The sequence below is a fragment of the Tupaia chinensis genome, unplaced genomic scaffold (genome assembly GCF_000334495.1).
Source record: "Tupaia chinensis unplaced genomic scaffold, TupChi_1.0 Scaffold000063_1, whole genome shotgun sequence".
NCBI classification, from domain to species: Eukaryota; Metazoa; Chordata; class Mammalia; order Scandentia; family Tupaiidae; genus Tupaia; species Tupaia belangeri.
Window position 1 is genome coordinate 8,358,577 of NW_006159521.1, and position 19,011 is coordinate 8,377,587.

Below are 19,011 nucleotides of genomic sequence, written 5' to 3' on the forward strand. Positions count from 1 at the left end.
CAATGGAATAGAATAGAAACCCCAGAAATAAAACCCTAAACATACAGGCAACTGATTTTTGAAAGGACATCAGTCAATCCAGTGGGAAAAAGAAAACTTCTTTATCAAATGGTGCTGGGAAAATTGGGTGTCTGTCTGCAGAAAGATAAATCTGGACCCCCTATCTCTCACCATTAACAAAAATCAACTCAAAGTGGATCAAAGATTTAAACCTAAGACCTTGAACTATAAAAATACTGGTGGAAAACACTGGGGAAACTCTGAGAGACACTGAGGTAGGCAAAGACTTCTTACATTAAGACACCCCCCCACAAAAAAAGCACAAGCAATAGTCCCAAAAATAGACAAGTGGGATTACATCAAATTAAGAAATTTCTGCACATCAAAAGACACGGTAATTGATGTGAATTGACAACCCTAAAAAAAAAAAAATGGTCAACCCAGTTAAAAGACGTGAAAATGAGCTGAATGAACAACTCTCTAATGAAGACATATGAACAGCTAAAAAGCATATGAAAAAATGCTCAACACCCCTTAACATAAGGGAGATGCAAATCAAAACCACAATGAGATACCACCTAACCACAGTCAGAATGGCTAAGATTAAAAAAAAAAAAAAAAGTAAGTGCTGACAAGGCTGTGGTGAAAGGGAACTCTCCTACACCATTGGTGGGAATATAAATTAGCAAGGTCACTGTGAAGATCAATATGGAAGTTCCTCAAAGATCTAAAAATAGAACTACTACATGATCCACCAATTCCACTCCTGGTCTCTAAAGGATGGGAGAATGCTCAGTTGGAAAAGTGCTTGTACATCTATATTTATTGCAGAATTATTCAGTTACTAAGACATGGAACCAACCCAATTGTCCACAAACAGATGAATGGATTGAAAAAGTGTGGCACATATACTCCATGGAATACTACTCAGCCATAAAAAACAAGGCCCTGGTGTTTGATAGAAAGTGGACAAATACAGAAGATTTGTTGCTTGTATGAAGTAAGCCAGGCTATGAAAGATAGACATTACATATCTCCACTTAATATATACCAATTGTTCACACTCTATGGCAGAAACTGAAAGATTAGAGGATATAGAAACATGGAAAATGGTTATGGATACTGGAGACAGCATGGGAAGAAGATGAGGGATGGGGGAGAGTGAGAGGAAAGGAATCAAGGAGAAAATTAGGCAAAACGTTTAAGGGACACAGAAATAGAGGATTGTCTGTTGATGATAACATGTATGATGCTTTCCTCTCACTCTCCCCATCCCCATCCTCTTCTCACACCGTCTCCAGTACTATTTTTTCACCAGTAACAAAAACCAACTCAAAGTGGATCAAAGATCTAAACCTAAGATAGAGTGCTACATTGTGATGTGCCATAGTTAAATGGAAGTCTCACTGGAATCCTTATCTTTTTTTTTTTTAACTTTTTACAGATTTTTTGTTTATTTCTTGCATGAGTGAGAGAGACAGAGACAGAGAGACAGGCATCCCTAACAGGGTCTTCTCATCATAATCCACCCTCAGCATCAGCCAGCCATGGGTCATGATCATGTGTGTACCTAGAGTGTTCACGGAGGCCTCCATGAGAACCTCAAACCTTCCTACATGGGTCAGCCTCTCAGAGGAATTTGGCTATAAACTTTCATGTCCTCTGTAACTGAATAATTTTCACATAGGTCTTTATCCTGATCCTTGAGAGACAGAAAGCTAGAAATCACCCTGCCCCCCCCCCAAGGAAAATGGCCATGCTTTCAGGAACCATCTCTCAAGAACTTAAAAATTCAGTGTTAGTTTTCAGCCGCAACAGAATCTGGTCATGCTGTGATTTCTGTTTTTAGCCTTCTAGCTTATCAAGACCCTGGACCTGCTTACTTGGCATTTGGGGGTCGACTTGGCTGGAGATCTGAATCTGGCCCCTGGTCATGTGACTTCAGCACTGCAGTTCAGCATGCCACTGACTTTGCCACCAAGGCTGGGCCTCAAAGTAACATTTGAACAGAGATCTGAAGGTAGGGAATTTCAAGCAATAGAAACATCAAGTGCAAAGGCCCTGTGGCAGGGGTTTGCTTGGTGGTTTTAAGGATCAGGATAAAGGCCTAAAAGCAGAAAGGACAGATTAGGAGGACAGTAGTAGAAGTTCAGAGAATAGGACACTTTGAAGGCCATTTAATCTTTTATCTAAAGATCACACACATTGCTGTGTTGATTAAAGGCTGCAGGCATTTATGCAGAAAAATAGGGAGGCCAGTCAGGAGGTTCTTCTATGACTCAGGAGAGAAATAGCAGTCGTATGGTCTAGGGCTATGGGTGAGAAGAGAACAGATTTGGGGTATATAGAAAGTAAAGCTGACTAAATTTCATTAATAGCCTGTGCTCTTAACTACAGTGTTTTTCATAAAACATTTATTCACATTTATAATTGAAGTTAAAAATGAAGAAATTTCCCTCAAATTAATCAAAGACCACTTTATCTGCTGGAGGACCAGAAGCCTAAGGGAGATCATTAGTTAGGAGGAGGCTCGTTAGTGGTACAGGCTGAGGGGCCAACTTATCTACATTTTGGCACTAAATCCCAGCCATCCTATAGCCTAAAGGTTAGGGAAGCCTGCAGCTCAAACTGTTGACTGCAGTTCAAATCCTAACCCTGACAGCTTGAAAGGCATGCAGGGAACTCGTGTGTGCCCCAAATCCCAACAGGATGGAGAATGGAGGAGAAGGGGTTGCAGCATGACTGTTCTCCTTTGGGGGTACTTTTCTCTCTTTTCTTTTCTCTCTCTCTGGGGAGTGTACAAACCTTCTGGCAAATTAAGAAAAGAAGAAGGGAACCAGCAGTTGGCGTAATGGCTATGTCGCTGGACTCCCACGTAGTCGACCGTGGTTCGAATCCTGGACCTGGTGGCTTAGAACTCACACCAGGCGCGTGTGCGTGTGTACCCAAGATCCCGAGAGGAGAATGGAGGAGAAGGGATTGTGGCGTGACCATCCCTCCTGGGGGGCGATTTCTCGCTTTCTGTCTCTATGTCTCTCTCTGTCTGTCTGGTGAGCGCACACACCCTATAGCGAAAACCTCTCCAAAAAAAAGAAAAAAGAAAAGAAGAGGGCTCAGCAGCTGGCATAATGGTTATGTCACTGGACTCCCATGCAGTTGACCACAGTTTGAGTCCTTGACCTGGCAGCTTAAAACTCACACCAGGTGCATATGTATACATGCCCAAAATTCTGAGAGGAGAATGGAGAAGAGGGGATGCAGCATGGTCATTTTCCCTGGAGGGTGATTTCTAGCTTTCTATCTCTCTGTCTCTCCAGTGAGCACATATGCCCTATAGCTAAAAAATCTCTCTCTCTCTCGAAGAAGAAGAAGAAGAAGAAGAAGAAGAAGAAAAGAAGGAATTTAGCACTGAATCTCACGTCCCAGAAAAAATTCTTGAGTCCCAGGCAAAATGGGACAAGTGGTACCCCTCCTCAGACATGTGGCTGGCATACTCTTCCTCTGGAGTTTGTGCAAATCATTTAGCACCTAGGAGCCTCCATTTCCTCATCTCCAGATGGGATACTGTATTTGCTGGGCTGGTCTGAGAGTCTTAGAGACTGGATGTGAACATGCTTCGCAAACTGTGAGACATTACATTAGAATTAAGTGTTGTTAATACATTGCAGGATCCCCCAAACACTGGCATTCAGGCCACAGGACACTCCAGTTTCCTTTGCAGGAGGCCAGGAAAACCCTCTCACTGGATGCCTGAGAGGGACAAAGGGAGAGGGGCATAACCTGGACCTCTGGGGTGTCCCTCAGTCTCCAGGAGTCCTAAAGCTTCAGTACTACCTCCTGAGAGTGTAAAGGGCCCAGGAGGAAGAAGCTGAGATGTGACTGGTCACTGGGATACCAGGGGGGGTGTTAGAGACAGTGGATTGACTTCCTTATCAGGCTCGACACCCAGAACCCAACAGTACTTTCAAGAGCTCAGGAAAATGTTTCTCTCTCTCCTAACATCAAATAGAGAAAGACAGAATATAATACATCTGGTCACCAGTGAAGTCATAAAACAATTTATTTTAATTAGTTAATATTTGGTGGGTGAAGAGGTTCACAAAGGTAAAAGTACTTAAAGTCTATGAAAAATGTAAGGTAGCCCTGTCAGAAGAAGAGTCAGACTGTGCCTGTGAGAAACTCCATTCACATCTGGTTCCGTGGAGTCTCCCAGATAATTCAGTTGACCTACTTATGTTCAGTTTATATGTGCCCTCCTCTCATTAATCCACCATCCTCTTAAATAAGAGGTGCTCCATTTCCAGCAACAAGAAAGAGGTTCATTTCTTTCCTATCCAAATGACTTATGATATAGATAGTTCGAGCATTCTCATAGGTAATAACCTGACAAAGGCAAAATCCACTTACTTAGCAGTTTAGGGGAGGGGAGAGGATTTGAAAGTGAGCAACTGGAACAAGAAGACTTTTTTTCACACACAAAAAAAACCAACAACAACACACAAAAAAACAAAACAAAACAAAACAAAACAAAACTTTCCTAGGGGCTGATTTCCATCAGTGTACATTTGCTTTTCATAATCCTAATCAATAATCATGAAGTAGTGCTTAATGAGCACCTATATGGATCACAGATTCCATAATCCATTCTGAAAACTCAAAATTTAGGTTGCTCCTTGCTCTAAGAATTATAATCCATTCCCAGGGCTTGTTCCCAGTTCCCAGTTTGGTTGATACCTCTGTTCTTTTCAGAACCTGAATTCGGTACAGAGTTCTGATGTCTTCTTTCACACCTCTCCTTGCTTTTTCTCACCTCCAGGATCTCTCAACATCAACACTGTTGACATTTTGGACCACGTAATTCTTTATTGGGTGGGTTGTCCTTGCATTGCATATTTCACAGAATCTCTTGCCTCTAGCCACTAGATGCAATGGCACTCCCTCCTCAGTTTGACAACCATAAATGCTTCTGGACATTGTCAATTTTTCCCTTGAGGAACAGAGAGGAAGAGGAGGGGGAGGAGGAGAGAGGAAACTGTCCCCTGTTGGAAACACTGCTCTAATTTCTGAAGGTCCCAAGACTCCTGAGTATCCTACTAGGAATTACCTGACTACTATTAGACACAGTTTTCAAAGGAAACTTAGACATAGATGATTTGACCAAATCAACATTCTCAAACTTTGCTGGATATTGGGATCTCCTAAAGAATGTACAAAGGACCAATTGGGCTTTTCATTTTTTTTTCTTTCTTTCTTTAATTTTTTTTAAAGCTCTTGGGGACCAGCAGGTGGTGTAGTGGTTAAGGCGCTGGACACTACCACATGGGCAACCATGGTTCGAGTCCCAGACCTGGTGGTTTGCTTTCTCACTTTCTATCTATATACATCTCAATCTGGTCAAATTAAAATGAATGAATGAATAAATAAAATAAATAAAAAATAAACTTTCCAGGAGATTCAATTTTGTAGACAGGATAGACAACCTCTGAACTAAGTGTACTTAGCATTCTCAACACAAAAATAATGACAAAATCCCCAGCAACAATCCAGCAATTTTATTTCAAATAGGAAGTATCCAGGTAATTTCAGAATAAGAAGAAACTCTATATGTCCATAGGTTGTAGAACACAGGCCATCAGAGATAGTGCACAGTTTCTTTTTGTTGTTCTGTTACCATGAAGCATTTGGGAAACTGGTTGCCTCTGGGAATGCTAGGCTTTTTAACAGTTTGACTGAGGGTGCATCCCTTGATGTAGAGCAAGTCCCCAGTGTTTGTAACTGCAGTCACGCTTGTCTAAAGTAATGTCAGAGAACTTCAAAGGGAAGAGTTAGAAGAGGAAAACCTGTGAATGTAATGTTTAAGGCTGTCTGGGAAGGAAGATTGGATTAGGGGGAGGCTCAGGAAGGGAGGTCTTCTGATAATGTTTCTCAGCAAATGAAAGCTATGATCAAATTGCTACCTCTTTTCTTCATTAGCACTCAGTAACAGTGAGGATAAAACCAAACAACTAGGGTCTTTATATCTTAAGATCAGAAATGGTATGGCTAGAATATGTATGTGTGTGTGTGTGTGTGTGTGTGTGTGTGTGTGTGTGTGTGTGTGTGTGTGTGTGTGTGTGTATACATGTACATGTGTATTTGTATTGCCAATTCCACTTTTCTGGCCAGCCAGGAGGAGTTGACAGTTCTCATCCAGTTAGTGATCTGAAAGGTTGAGGATTCCTTAGAAAATGTTCAACTTTCTATGTGAACTTGGATAACTTGCTTAACTTCCCTGAGATTTTGTTTCTTTATCTGAACATTGTCAACATTGTCAATGGTCAGATGGTATTTACCTCAGATAGTTGCTACAGAATTAAATTAGACAATGTATACTAAAGTGCTTTGTGAATTGTAAAGTTCAATAAGGTAATATTACCTTTCCACAGACCTTCTGCCCTGAAGATCTGACTAGATCAGGATCCAATGGCTTTCAGTCCTGGCTTCTAGGGGATGTGTAGAGTAATGGATGAGTGCAGCCACTGATTTAACTCATCAAATGTCTGTCCTCAAGTGTGTAATTAGGAAAATACATTTGCACTAAAGAGACAGAGTGATGTATTTTTTATGACTGAGGTTACAATTGTATTTTAGGTTATTATATACTAAAGACCAGGAAATTAATTGGTGCCCTCTAAAATGCAGAAGAGCAAGAGAATTATCTGATAAATGGTTTCCATTAACAAAATTCCATTTGGTTTCCCAAATTTATCTTGTCTCCTGAGGTTTCTGAACGCCACAATGTCTTTCCCCATGATTTCCAGTTGCATTCTACAGCTTTCTGCATTGAAAGTTTAAAAAAAATCAGTATTTATAAAGCATACAGCTGCATGACATTCTTACAAAGTCCATCCATTAGTTTGCTAATTCATGAATATGTTAACTAAAATCACTGTTTTGTCTTTCAGTTTAAGTTTTGGTTGATACTCACAATGTAACATCTGTAGCTATTGAAGTCAAGGATTTTGGTGACATGATTTCATAATGGTAATACAGCTGAGACAATCTAAGTAAGTCTATGACCAAGGTGCTCACCTAGTAATAAGGATTCCTGTCAAGGATGAAATAAACATTGCTGTAGAGAAGGCTGTTTCAGAGGACAGTCAGTGCTGTTTTGGGGGTGCCAGGTGGCCAAAATGGTTGAGAAGAGGTCTGTGTTTCCAAATCTTCACTCAGACACTTTTCTAATTATGTGTCCCACTTGGCTCGCAGAGAAAATTGGGTGGATTCCACCATAGTCTTAAAAAGTAGGTAATTGGATGCCATAATTCCTGAAGAGAATGCCCAAACCAATTGGAAATCCAGAACTGAGCATGCCACTACATTATAACACTAAGTTCATATTTCTCTGGTTTGTCCTCGGATTGTTCTTCACTGAAATCTGGGTCCGGGTCTGGGTGATGGATTTCAATGGCCAGTACATAGATGAGGCCTCCAATGGCAGCACCAACCAAAGGGCCAACTACAGGGATCCACCAGAAATTATTCCCAACTCTGAAATCAAGCAAGAAATTAATGATACATTTTTTTTAGCCTTCCTTCTGGTATTACTGACCAGTTTTTACTAGCCAACTTGTCTTTCTTATGCTCAAGGCTCTCTTTTAACTCATTAAGAGTTAAGTTTATGGATACTCACTGTACCATAGCAGGCTCATCCTAGATTTTCCAGCGTATAACCTGTTCCACCATTGTTCTATTAATACTCATGAGTGATTATGCTCTGTTTATTTTCATTTTTGAAAAGATTGGGTTGTTTCATAGAAAAACATGTCAAAATTTTTCCTACAGCCTAATACATATAGTGCCTGAGTACATGGTCAAGACTGAGGGCCTCTAAGGATAGTTCAGGTGAATTATTCAGGAACTGCCTTTCTCTTATCCTGAAATAATGAGGCCATGGGATTAAGAATGAAAAGGAGTTGCTCAAAAAGTGGAGATATTTCTAGTCATCATTAGGCTATGAGGGCAATCAAAATAGCACTCGGAAAACGTTTCTTAATGAGTGAATGAATTAAAAAAAATAAGATGGATATGTGAATTGCCTACTAAATATAACTTAAGTCAGTGCTTATTATCTGAGATTCAAGCTTAAAGTTACTCTCTGATATGGCTTTTGGGCTGTGATGCTCACTCTCTTCCAGAAGTCCTCAAAGTCAGCACTCCATAGTAAAGCTACAGAAAAGCAGGTGTCTTTGTGAGTTGTCACTATCCTTTTGGGAGAGAGGAAATCTATCTAAATAACCTCTTAGAAAGGAACATGAATGCTCAGAAGCAAACAAAACTACACTACATATTGCTTAAGGATGGGTATATACACTTGAGATAGCATATTTTATGGTAAAATACAAAAGTTCAGCATAATGTGGGGAAGGAAGGAAAAACAGACCACACAGCTATATGGGAGGATTTTGCAGTGTTCCAACTGGATTATAAAAGCATTCATAGCTTTTCTTCTCCTCATTCTGCTTAATAATTACACATATATTCCATGCGGCCTTTTTGTTTATATTGAATTTTGATTAGAAAGGATAATTAAAGCGAGCTGGCCCCATGGCAGTGTGCTCGAGATCCTATTTGGTCAATTTCCCTGTTTATATCCCAAACTCATTGAAGGGATCAGCCCAGATAATTTCCTGGTGGCTTCAGTGACATGTATGTTTAATTAATTTTCTGGTGGCCTCAGTGGCTTGAAAAACATTCAGATAACCTGTGTGTTCCCCAAATCCCAACAAGATGGAAAAATGGAGAAGAAGGGAGTAGGGAATGACCGTACTCCATTGAGGAGTGCTTTCTCCCTCTCCCTTTCTTTTTCTGGCAAGTACACACTCACTCTGGCCAATTTTTAAAATAAAAGAAAAGGAAAAAATGAAAGAGAAAAGGAAAGGAAAGAGAAAGAAAAGGAAAGAAAGAGAGAGAAAGCAAGAAAGAAAAAGAAAAAGAATTGATAATAAAGAAAAATAAGCAGAAAACAAGAGCCTTGTCCTAGAACCCAAGAGACCAAGTTCCAATCTCAGGACTATTTACAAGGTCTTTGAGCAAGTCATTCTACTCTCCAAACTCTAGTTTCTTCATCCACATGGTCCCTTCCACGTGGAGCATCTGAGTCCTCTCTTAAGTCTTCAGTCACCCATGCAGGCTCAGTGCCGGCTCACTGGAAGTGAGCCCAGCAGCCACCAGATGTCACTCTTACTGCATGGGAGGGAGGATGAGGTGGTCTGCTGCTCTCACCATGCCCTTTCTCATGTCCCCAAATTGGGGTGGACTTTTCTCTGAGAAGCATGGTGGGCGGCCCATCTATCAGAGGAATCTGGAGGGTGGCTCTTTCTCTCGCCTGGCTTTGAAGAACCAGAACTGCTCCCTGCAGTCAGTACCTTCTGTGAGTATAAGCTGCCATTTATGATCCATCATTGACTTTTGTGGCCAGTTGTGCTCTGTCATTTGGATTATGTTGCCAGGTATCTGCCAGGGTACAAGTCCTCCTTTCACTGGCTGGACCCTGTTCCTTCTGTCAGGCTGGATGTGCTGTGCCAGGATCACAGGTCATAAAGGGGGCAGCTCAGGTGTGGTTACTTGCCTGGCCTGGTCTTACATGTGCACAGGGCAGTGATCATTTGCACATTATGATTTGGAGAATGCCAGGAACATGTCTGTTCATTGTATAAAGGACTATCTTGAGGGATTTATTGCTTTAGGTAAACTAGAACCAGAACTGCTCCCTGCAGTCAGTACCTTCTGTGAGTATAAGCTGCCATTTATGATCCATCATTGACTTTTGTGGCCAGTTGTGCTCTGTCATTTGGATTATGTTGCCAGGTATCTGCCAGGGTACAAGTCCTCCTTTCACTGGCTGGACCCTGTTCCTTCTGTCAGGCTGGATGTGCTGTGCCAGGATCACAGGTCATAAAGGGGGCAGCTCAGGTGTGGTTACTTGCCTGGCCTGGTCTTACATGTGCACAGGGCAGTGATCATTTGCACATTATGATTTGGAGAATGCCAGGAACATGTCTGTTCATTGTATAAAGGACTATCTTGAGGGGTTTCTTGCTTTAGGTAAACTATTTTTTTTAAATTAATGATACTCCAGAGAGCTTTTACCCATTAAGTCATTAGTATCCCAATATGAACTAGTAAAAAGACCTTGATGAAAAACATACTAATCGTTAAAGGAAAAGCAAGAGTCAGCCAACTTCTATTGAGTTTGCCCTGGTTGGACGTTCTGGTACCCCATTCCCATTCTCCCTGCCATCATCCACTGCTTGCCAGTCAGGGGCAAGTGAGAACCTAAGAACAGGGCACTCTTACTTCATCTGAGACCTCGGGGATGGGGCCAAGCTGCATGTTTATCTCAGACAGAGAGCTCTGAGGGATGATCCATGCTAAGGATGCTTCAGAGGCCTATTATCTCTCCAGGGTTTTCTGGAGGACTTTTTTGGGTGAGGATTACCAGCCAACTCAGCTCCTACACAATGGGTTTCTACTCCTCTGCTCTCTACTTTTAATCCATCTTATTGGATGATGCCAGATTAATTTTACTGAATCGATGTTCTAAACATGCCAAATTCTGCCTCAAATTCTTTGTTCCTCCCTATAACCTACAGAAGAGGAAGCAGAAAAACCCTAAATCTGCATTCTGGGAGTCCATGTCCTTAAAGATTCGGTCACTGACTTTTGAAATCTTTTTTCATGCACCCTTCTAGCTAGACTGGATCACTTGTCATTTTAACATTCTGTCTTTGAATAGAGTGCTCGCTGCCTGAGATGTCCTCTCTGTTTCCTGTTTAAGCATATCCCCCGCCCCCATGACTACTAAATTTGGAGCTATAAACCTCTCAACTTCAGGTGTTAATCAGTGAAACCACTTTAATGGCACTTGACAGCTCACTCTTGTGTAAGAGCCCATGTTATAACCGTTTATGTTGAATATACATAAAAGAGTGAGGAACAGCAACTGGATCTTCTGTCTTTAGAACAGGGCCTTGAATTAAAGCTGCATTAAATAAATGTGTGAGGACCAGCAGTTAGCGAAATGGCTATATTGCTGGACTCCCATATAGTCGACCACGGTCCGTGTCCCAGACCCAGTGGCTTAAAATCACGCCAGGCACGTGTGCTTGTGTGCGTGCCCAAGATCCCGAGAGGAGGATGGAGGAGAAGGGATTGCAGCGTAGCCATCCCCCCTGGGGGTGATTTCTCGCTTTCTGTCTCTCTGTCTCTGTCTGTCTGGCAAGCGCACGCTCCCTATAGCAAAAACCTCTCCAATAAATAAATAAATAAATAAATAAATGAATGAATGAATGAATGAATGAATGAATGTGTGAAGAGAAAAGACCCTGTTGCTAACAGGGGACGTCAAGCTCAGAGTTTGGCAGTGGTTCCAGCACGTTCCCTCAGACATAGTTCTCCTAAGGTATACTTAACAAAGCAAAGCAAACAGAAATCAGGTGGGGGCTCTGCATGTTTGGGAACCACAATGACTTTTAGAACCTGGATGAATCACCACGGAGGGCTCAGGGAAGAAGAATGGAGCATGGTCCCTGAGGGCAAGGGTCTATAAGGTGGGATTAAAGGAAACTCATAAATACTTAGCAGACATAAGAATGTAAAGTGCTCCATTGAAAATGACAGCTATGGTAATATCCTTGATTTGATTGTCATTGTACTGTTGTACATGCATTCTTCGAAAAACTATAGTGTGTGCCATACAGATGTACAACCATTAAATTAAATGTGAATAAAAAAATCATAAAATTTTTTTAAAAAGGAGAGGCCAACAGGTGGTGTTGGTGGTTGGGGCACAGGACTTCCACATAGCCAACAATGGTTGGAGTCCTGGACTTGACAGCTTTCTCACATTCCCCTTCTCTCTCTCTCTCTCTCTGACGACTATAGCATGTTAAAAATTAATAATAATAAATAAATAAAATAAATAATTCTTCAGAAAAAATGAAAAAAAGAAAAGAAACTCATGGACTAAGTCCGTGTTCTGGGAATAAAGAGGTCTTTAGGGCACATGTTTTTGATGGTCTATTGGAAGAGTATGAGGGCTCCTTCCCTGTTGGGGATCTTTTTGTGGTCTAATTGTAATCATTCTAGAACAGTCTGAGTTTCTCAACCACAGCACCATTAACATTTTGGGAATAAGAATTATTTGTTGTGGGAATCTGTCCTGTGCATTGTAGAATGCTTAGCGAATCCCCAGCTTCTACCCACCAAATGCCAGGAGCAATCTCCCCTCCCCACTCCTAGTTGCGATAATCAAAAGTGTCTCTACATGTTGCCAAATGTCTTTGGGGCAAAATTGCAGACCTCTTCTTGAGAACCACTGTTCTCAAATTGCAAGTTTCTTGAGGATAGGGAATGTTGCTTGATTCTCTTTGTATCCTTCAGCTCCTAGGTGATGTCTTCCACACAGCATGTATTAATTCCTATATCAATAACTTTTTAATCAAGCCTTTTAAAAAAAATTAGAGAGAGATTTTTGCTGTAGGGTGTATATGCTTGCTGGAGAGACAGAAAGTGAGAAACCATCCCTAAAGGAATGGCCATGCCACAATCCCTCTTCGTTCATTCCTCTTTTGGGATTTTGGGCATGCACGTGAAGGCACCAGGCGTGAGTTTCAAGCCACTGGGTCCAAGACTCAAACTGAAGTCAGCCATGTGGGAGTCCAGTGATAGAACTGTTACACCGTCAGATGGTCCCTTAGTCAAGACTTCCTATAAGACAGTTCTGTTCTAGGCACTGTGATTACATCAGGGAAAAATCTATCTATCTCCAAATGATACTCTCTAAAAGCACTTTACTACATATTATGTGGTGGTGATCCAAATGGTTATCAATTATTTTAACAGCTCATTTTCCATGTTGCTGGAAAATAAAGTTATGACATGCATATGGCCACATATATAGGTCAGCATTTAGGGACACACAAGCACTTTTTATCACAGCAAACATTAACTAGAGTTTGCTCACATGTGTTTCTCGTATCGCCCTTTCTCCATGTTTGAACCCTATTTTATGATGAACTGAAGTTTAGTTCCTTTCCTTCAGAGAGCTGCTGGGAATCAACTCATCTCTATGGTTTTATGGGGAAAAAGTGGAAGGAGCTAATGAACTACATTTGTCCGAGAAGATTGGTACTGGCCATTGGCATATTTTCTCAGCATATTCTGAATTAGAAAGCACGTGGTTTGCCATTTCCTGGGCACAGGCTCTTTTTTATGTCTGTCCTGTCAGAAATTTCTTACTCATAGCTCAAGATGTAGCTTGGCTGTCATTTCTTTAGTCATGCTTTTTATGACTTCCTCGTAGAGTTAGTCACTCCTTTATCTGTGTTCCCTCAGTGCTTTTAGGGGTTGTCAGAGCAGAGCATTTACTGTGTTACCCAAGGCCAGTGTCTTTGCCAATTCTGAAATCTTCTTGCCTAGCTCAGTGACCACAGAATAGATAGTATTCAGTAAGCTCTGTGGGCTGAGGGAAGTGTAGGTAGCAAGATTCATATGAAAGAGCCCTCCAGCAGAATCAAAGATATAAATTCCAGTCCCAACTTTGTCACAAAGTGAATCAAGGACATTATATAACCAAACTGTTCACATAAAATCATATACCAATTGAGATATTATTATTATAGTATATGATATGGAATAGGTCTCTCTCTTTTGCATTTACTAGAGACTCCCCTTCTCTTTCTTTCTCTGTATCTCTCTGTCTCTCACACATACACAAACATCATGCCACAAAACACTAGTGACAAGTTGCACAGTTATGACTAGAGTATGTACTTAACTTCTGCTCTGTCCTCTGAACTCTCTACTGGGTCTCCAAGCCCTCCCTGATAAGGCACAGCATGAATCTTTCTCTCTCTTCCCCACCTTGTTACTTACCTGAAGACCTCAAATCCCCAACCTGCCAAAGCCGTGAAAAATCTGGGACTCAGGTCTCTAGCTGGGTTCATGGCACAGCCACTGTTCAGTCCCAAAGAGGAAGCAATGACAATAATCAGGAGTCCTATGACAATGGGCTCTAGGCCTTTGGGGACGCCCAGGTTTCTGGAGTCAAAAATGGCAAAGACAATCATTAGGAGGAACATGGTGGACACCACCTAGAAAGGAAGAAAATGTGGACAGAGTTAGCCTGTATTCTGCTCACTTGCCCACCCCAAATTTACCCCTGCTATTGCAACAAACCTAGTGAGAGCTACACACACTGGATGAGTACCCTGCTCTTCTGTTCACAGCAGTCTTAGGGGCAGATGCTAATGCAGTCCTAATTTACACATCAGTTACCTGGCCAAGGTCACACTTAGTAAGACAGTCAGGTTTGGATCCAGAGAGTTTAACAATAGAGACTGTTACCTGAGCAACTACAATATCCTACTAAGCTACTACTCAGCTAACTAGAAAGGCAAGCTGCAGGTGGGAGAAATGGATGAAGGGTTTGCTTACATTTGTGAGAAAAACAACTCGAGATATCAATAGCTAAGTGTGCAAAGGAAATGAACAAAAATTCTCTCACACGCACACACAAATAGAATGAGGAAAACATAAATCACAATAAAAGAAACACAAACAATACTAAATATTAGGGAAACAATACCAGTTCTTCCACACTTTTCTAATAGAACTAAATACAAACTACACTTTGAAAAGAAATTTATCAATAATTTATCAATACACATTTTAAAACACATTTACTCATACCATTTGCTGCTGTTGAATATTTGGGAATTATACCATGGACATACTAAACATGGAGTAATGTAAAATGGATATGTTTATTTAAGCATTATTTATAGTACTGAAAAAGTGGATGCCACCCAAGTACACACCATAAAGCAAGAGCTACAGTATTATGGGATGTCCACCTTATAGTCTATTATATAGCCATTAAAAACTGCAAATATAAAAGCTACATGGTAACACTAAAAAGTACTTATGACATTTTAAAAAACATATATGAAAGGAAAAATCCTAAGAGAATATCCAAAAATGACAGATAATCTAAAGTAGTGGGTTACAGGTGGGGACATCAAAGAGTTCATGGAAAATGAAATTGAAGTATGAGTTTATTTTGTTGCAAAAATTTTCAAATATGTTTGTAGTCTTACATAGGTAGGACACAGATATGGTTTATTACTTGTTGATGATGAACGTGTATAATATTCTCAACTGGATTGGTCTGAAAAGTATTTCATGTTGGGTAAAGTCTTTTTACAAGCAAAATGAGAAATAGTGATTGATTGTTTAAAAAAATAATCGGAATAATAATAATAATCGGGAAAAATAATGAAAAGCTATTGGATGATGAAATGGGGATTTGGGGACCAGCAGTTAGTGTAATGGCTATGTCGCTGGACTCCCATGTAGTCAACCACGGTTCACATCCCAGACCCAGTGGCTTAAAACTCACACTGGGTGCATGTGTGTGCATGCCCAAGATCCCGGGAGGAGAATGGAGGAGAAGGGATTGTGGCGTGGCCATCCTCCCTGGGGGGTGATTTCTCGCTTTCTGTCTCTCTGTCTGTCTGGTGAGTGCACGCGCCCTGTAGCAAAAACCTCTTCACATGTGCCCGGCGTGAGATTAAGCCACTGGGTTCGGGACTCAAACTGTGGTCGACTACATGGGAGTCCAGTGACATAGCCATTATGCTAACTACTGGTCCCTATTTTCCATAAACTTTTTAAAGACCGTACATGGCTGGTATTTTCCCCACTCTCTATTTTCTTAACTATTATTTTACTTTAATGGCTAAATAAAAAAAATTACTATTTAATGAACACTTATTATGTGAAATATGGTACCTCATACACATTACTTATTCAAACTTTATAATAATCATTAAGGTAAATCCTGCTATTATTGTCTATCTATAGATGAAGAAACCTGAGTAGAAAGAAGTTAAGGTACTTGTCCAAGGGTATATGGCTCATAAGTGGAAGAAACAGGATGGAAACAAAACAACTAATGTTAGAGTTTAAGCTCTTACTCATTTCATCTGTTTTCCAAAATAATTATATTAAAATAATTCAAAAGGACATGTTCTCCCAAGAGCATCCTTCTCTGGAAACCTTTCCCAACTTTCCCAGATGGTGTAAAAGCGCCAGTCTCTGGGTCTCTGTGCATGCTGATTTCAGTTCTATCACTGCCCTTGTTGCCCTAGAAAGTAACGATCTGTTTCCTTGTCAGAATGAGCGTCAGACCCTGAATTCCTTGAAGAAGGAGCAGTGTGGAGCTATACTTAGCCTCATAGGTTCCCAATAAAAATGCACTGGCTAAGTGAATAATTAATTATTATCTGAACTATGGGATATTCTTGAGCAATATTTAGAGCTAAACAATTTAGTAATCTTGAGACAACATTATTCAGAAATATGGTCATGGTGGCCAAGAATTGTGTTGGGTGTTGACTGACTGACAATTGGCATATTTCTGAACTCCCCCAAACTTAAGGAATACAGAGCACCATGGTTGGAGCACCAGAGTCTTGCTATCTCTACTTAGCTATATGTAATAACTGGCTTGAAAACCATAGTCCTTAGAGAAACTAGCAACTTACTCTGAGATAAGGGGACACAGTGAAGAAAGCTTTAGAGATAGTGAGTGTAAACCCTTACTGATCAGATATCAAACAGCTTCCTTGTGACCAAGGCACTTGGTGAAGATCTTGAGGACAAGAATTGGGGGAATATGTGAAATTCAACAAGATTCTGTTAGAAGAACAATGGTGGTAGAAGAGAGAAAGGGAGGAAGAGAGGGGGGAGCCACATGCATTTATTTTTTATATATATTTTTATCCTTACAAGTCAACTGATGAGGGCTAATATTATTCCCATTTTATAAGCTAACAACTTGAGGCCCAAAAGGTTCAGTAATTTGCTGAAACTACATACAGATCTCAGGGCAGAACTGCTTTTTTAATTCAGATACTCAGATTCTGACAGATATCAAACAGCTTCCTTGTGACCAAGGCACTTGGTGAAGATCTTGAGGACAAGAATTGGGGGAATAAGTGAAATTCGACAAGATTCTGAACTTTGGATGGTTACAAGTCACATTTGCTTATCAGTTTTTCAAGTTCCAGACACAGGCTGATCACAGGGTGAGTGTCCATTAAAACACTCATTGCTTGTTTGGTTTATTGATCAAAGTGGTAAGGCAGAGGCTAAGCATATCAGGGCATAGTCTTTCAACCACTCACTGAATAAATGTGGGCATAGCTGTAAACTGGAAGCTCTGTTTTATACACATGCCACTCTGATCTGCCCTACTGTATTGTATTGTAAGTCCTGACTGTAAGAGAAGAACTTAGAGTTTCTGAAAGAGAAGTCCTTCCTTCTTTTCTTTGACCATCCCTCCCTTTCTTTTTTCCTTCCTCTGCCCTGATTAAAATGATTGGTAGCCTTCTTGGGACATAGTAATGGAGGAAGAGTCTGTTGAATGTGTTGATCCAGCTACAAACTGACTGGAACAGTCATGCTATTTTTGGCTACCCTATAGATGCTTGGGCGCTAGCAACTCTGTTAAGATGTCCATAGGGAAGAGACACTTAAAACTTCTGCTATCATGAGACTTTGGATAAACCTATGTACATGGCAAGACAGAGAGGATCCATGATACCCCAGGCTCAACTAACACACTTTGCAGACCTTGGATTGAGATAGAAATGTCTTTTGTTGGGGCCTCCACACTTAGAACATGTGCATAAAAGAGGACAATAGTGAATCAAACCCCATTTGCCTCTACAAGAGTTGAAATGTCCAGTCATCCAATATTTTGTCAACTGTCTAGTCATCCACTAGAAGCAGAAAGCTCTCCTAGTGGTAACGATTTCTGCAAAGGTAAAAAAAAAAAAAAAAAAAAAAATGTCACGAATACTTGGGTTATGTCCAGTGACTCTGACTTTTGAAGCACAGCCTCTCCTTTCTGAAAGGCCTATTATCCTCCAAAGGGTTCCCCATATTAGATCATGCAGTTTCACCAAAGTTAGATTTTGGTTGAATCTACACTTACTTGATCTGCAAATGCATTCGCCAGAGATAGATATGGAGCTGGGTATGTTGCAAAAATGTGCGCTGTTGCGTTTTCTCCCACGATGAGCAGTTTTCCACCAGCAAAGGACATAAGTCCATCTGTGGAAAACAGAGCTCCAGGACATTAGTGTTCTCTGGGAAGGGTCGAGGGATGCCTATGCCAGGCTGTGCTAAACAACCACAGTCAAACACTCAGGTGGAGCTCGGTATACCCATAAGCTTTGTCTCTCTTGGCTTTACAGCACTACCCAGGGGAATCCCAAGATGGCAGCTCAAAGGTAGAAATCCATTGGCTGTCCTAGGTAGTCCAGTCTAAGCATGAACTAAATCCTTAGTCAGTGGGGTCTGCAGAACCAGTCTTGTACCTGGGAAATTCTCAGAACCAACCCCAAAGCCAAAGTGGACCGGATGTAGGCAGAATTCAGAATTCTGAGAATCTCAGTAACCCTTACTACCACTCCAGAACTAGAGGGTGTCTCAGTATGTAGTAAAGATGCCCTTAGAGCCAGGGGATGATGGCCACTGACACAGCAAGCACTGGCCCAGGTCTCTCTTGCCACAGCAGCTGACTGAACTTCTGGTCTGGTTTTGAATTCCTCTTTAGTCCTCTTAGACTTTAAATTTCAGAGAAACACACTCTAAAGAAAGACTTTTTTTCACAACTTATTTCTCTAAGGCTTAGTTCAAAAGTTCTAGCTGCTAAGGTCTTCAGTTTGATGGTCATCATATATTGAGGTTTACTTTGGGTTAGATGAGAGGAACTGCTTGAACAATTGGTATCATGGAAACCCAAGATTTTTTTAATTTAAAGGGCCTTGTTCAATTAGTTCAATTGTCATTTAGTCATTTAGTTCAATTCCCTTATTTCCAGAGGAAGAAATAGAGGGCAATCAGGTTTGATGCCTTATTAAGTCACACAGCTACTCATTGATATGGTTATAACTAAAG

The 19,011-nt window shown here is 40.8% G+C and overlaps 1 protein-coding gene across 3 annotated transcripts in view; it reads right to left on the reverse strand.

Moving 5' to 3' along the window:
* Positions 1–5,531: 5,531 nt before the first annotated feature.
* Positions 5,532–19,011, reverse strand: part of AQP9 (aquaporin 9) — a 53,652-nt gene continuing 40,172 nt past the window's right edge. For all 3 annotated transcript variants that reach the window (XM_006141780.3, XM_027765994.1, XM_027765992.1), the window contains 3 exons: positions 18,044–18,162; positions 13,918–14,135; positions 5,532–7,530 (listed from right to left, as the gene is read on the reverse strand). In XM_006141780.3, coding sequence (XP_006141842.1) covers positions 7,356–7,530; positions 13,918–14,135; positions 18,044–18,162 — 512 coding nt within the window. In that variant the 3' untranslated portion in view covers positions 5,532–7,355. The remainder of the gene's footprint in view (positions 7,531–13,917; positions 14,136–18,043; positions 18,163–19,011) is intronic.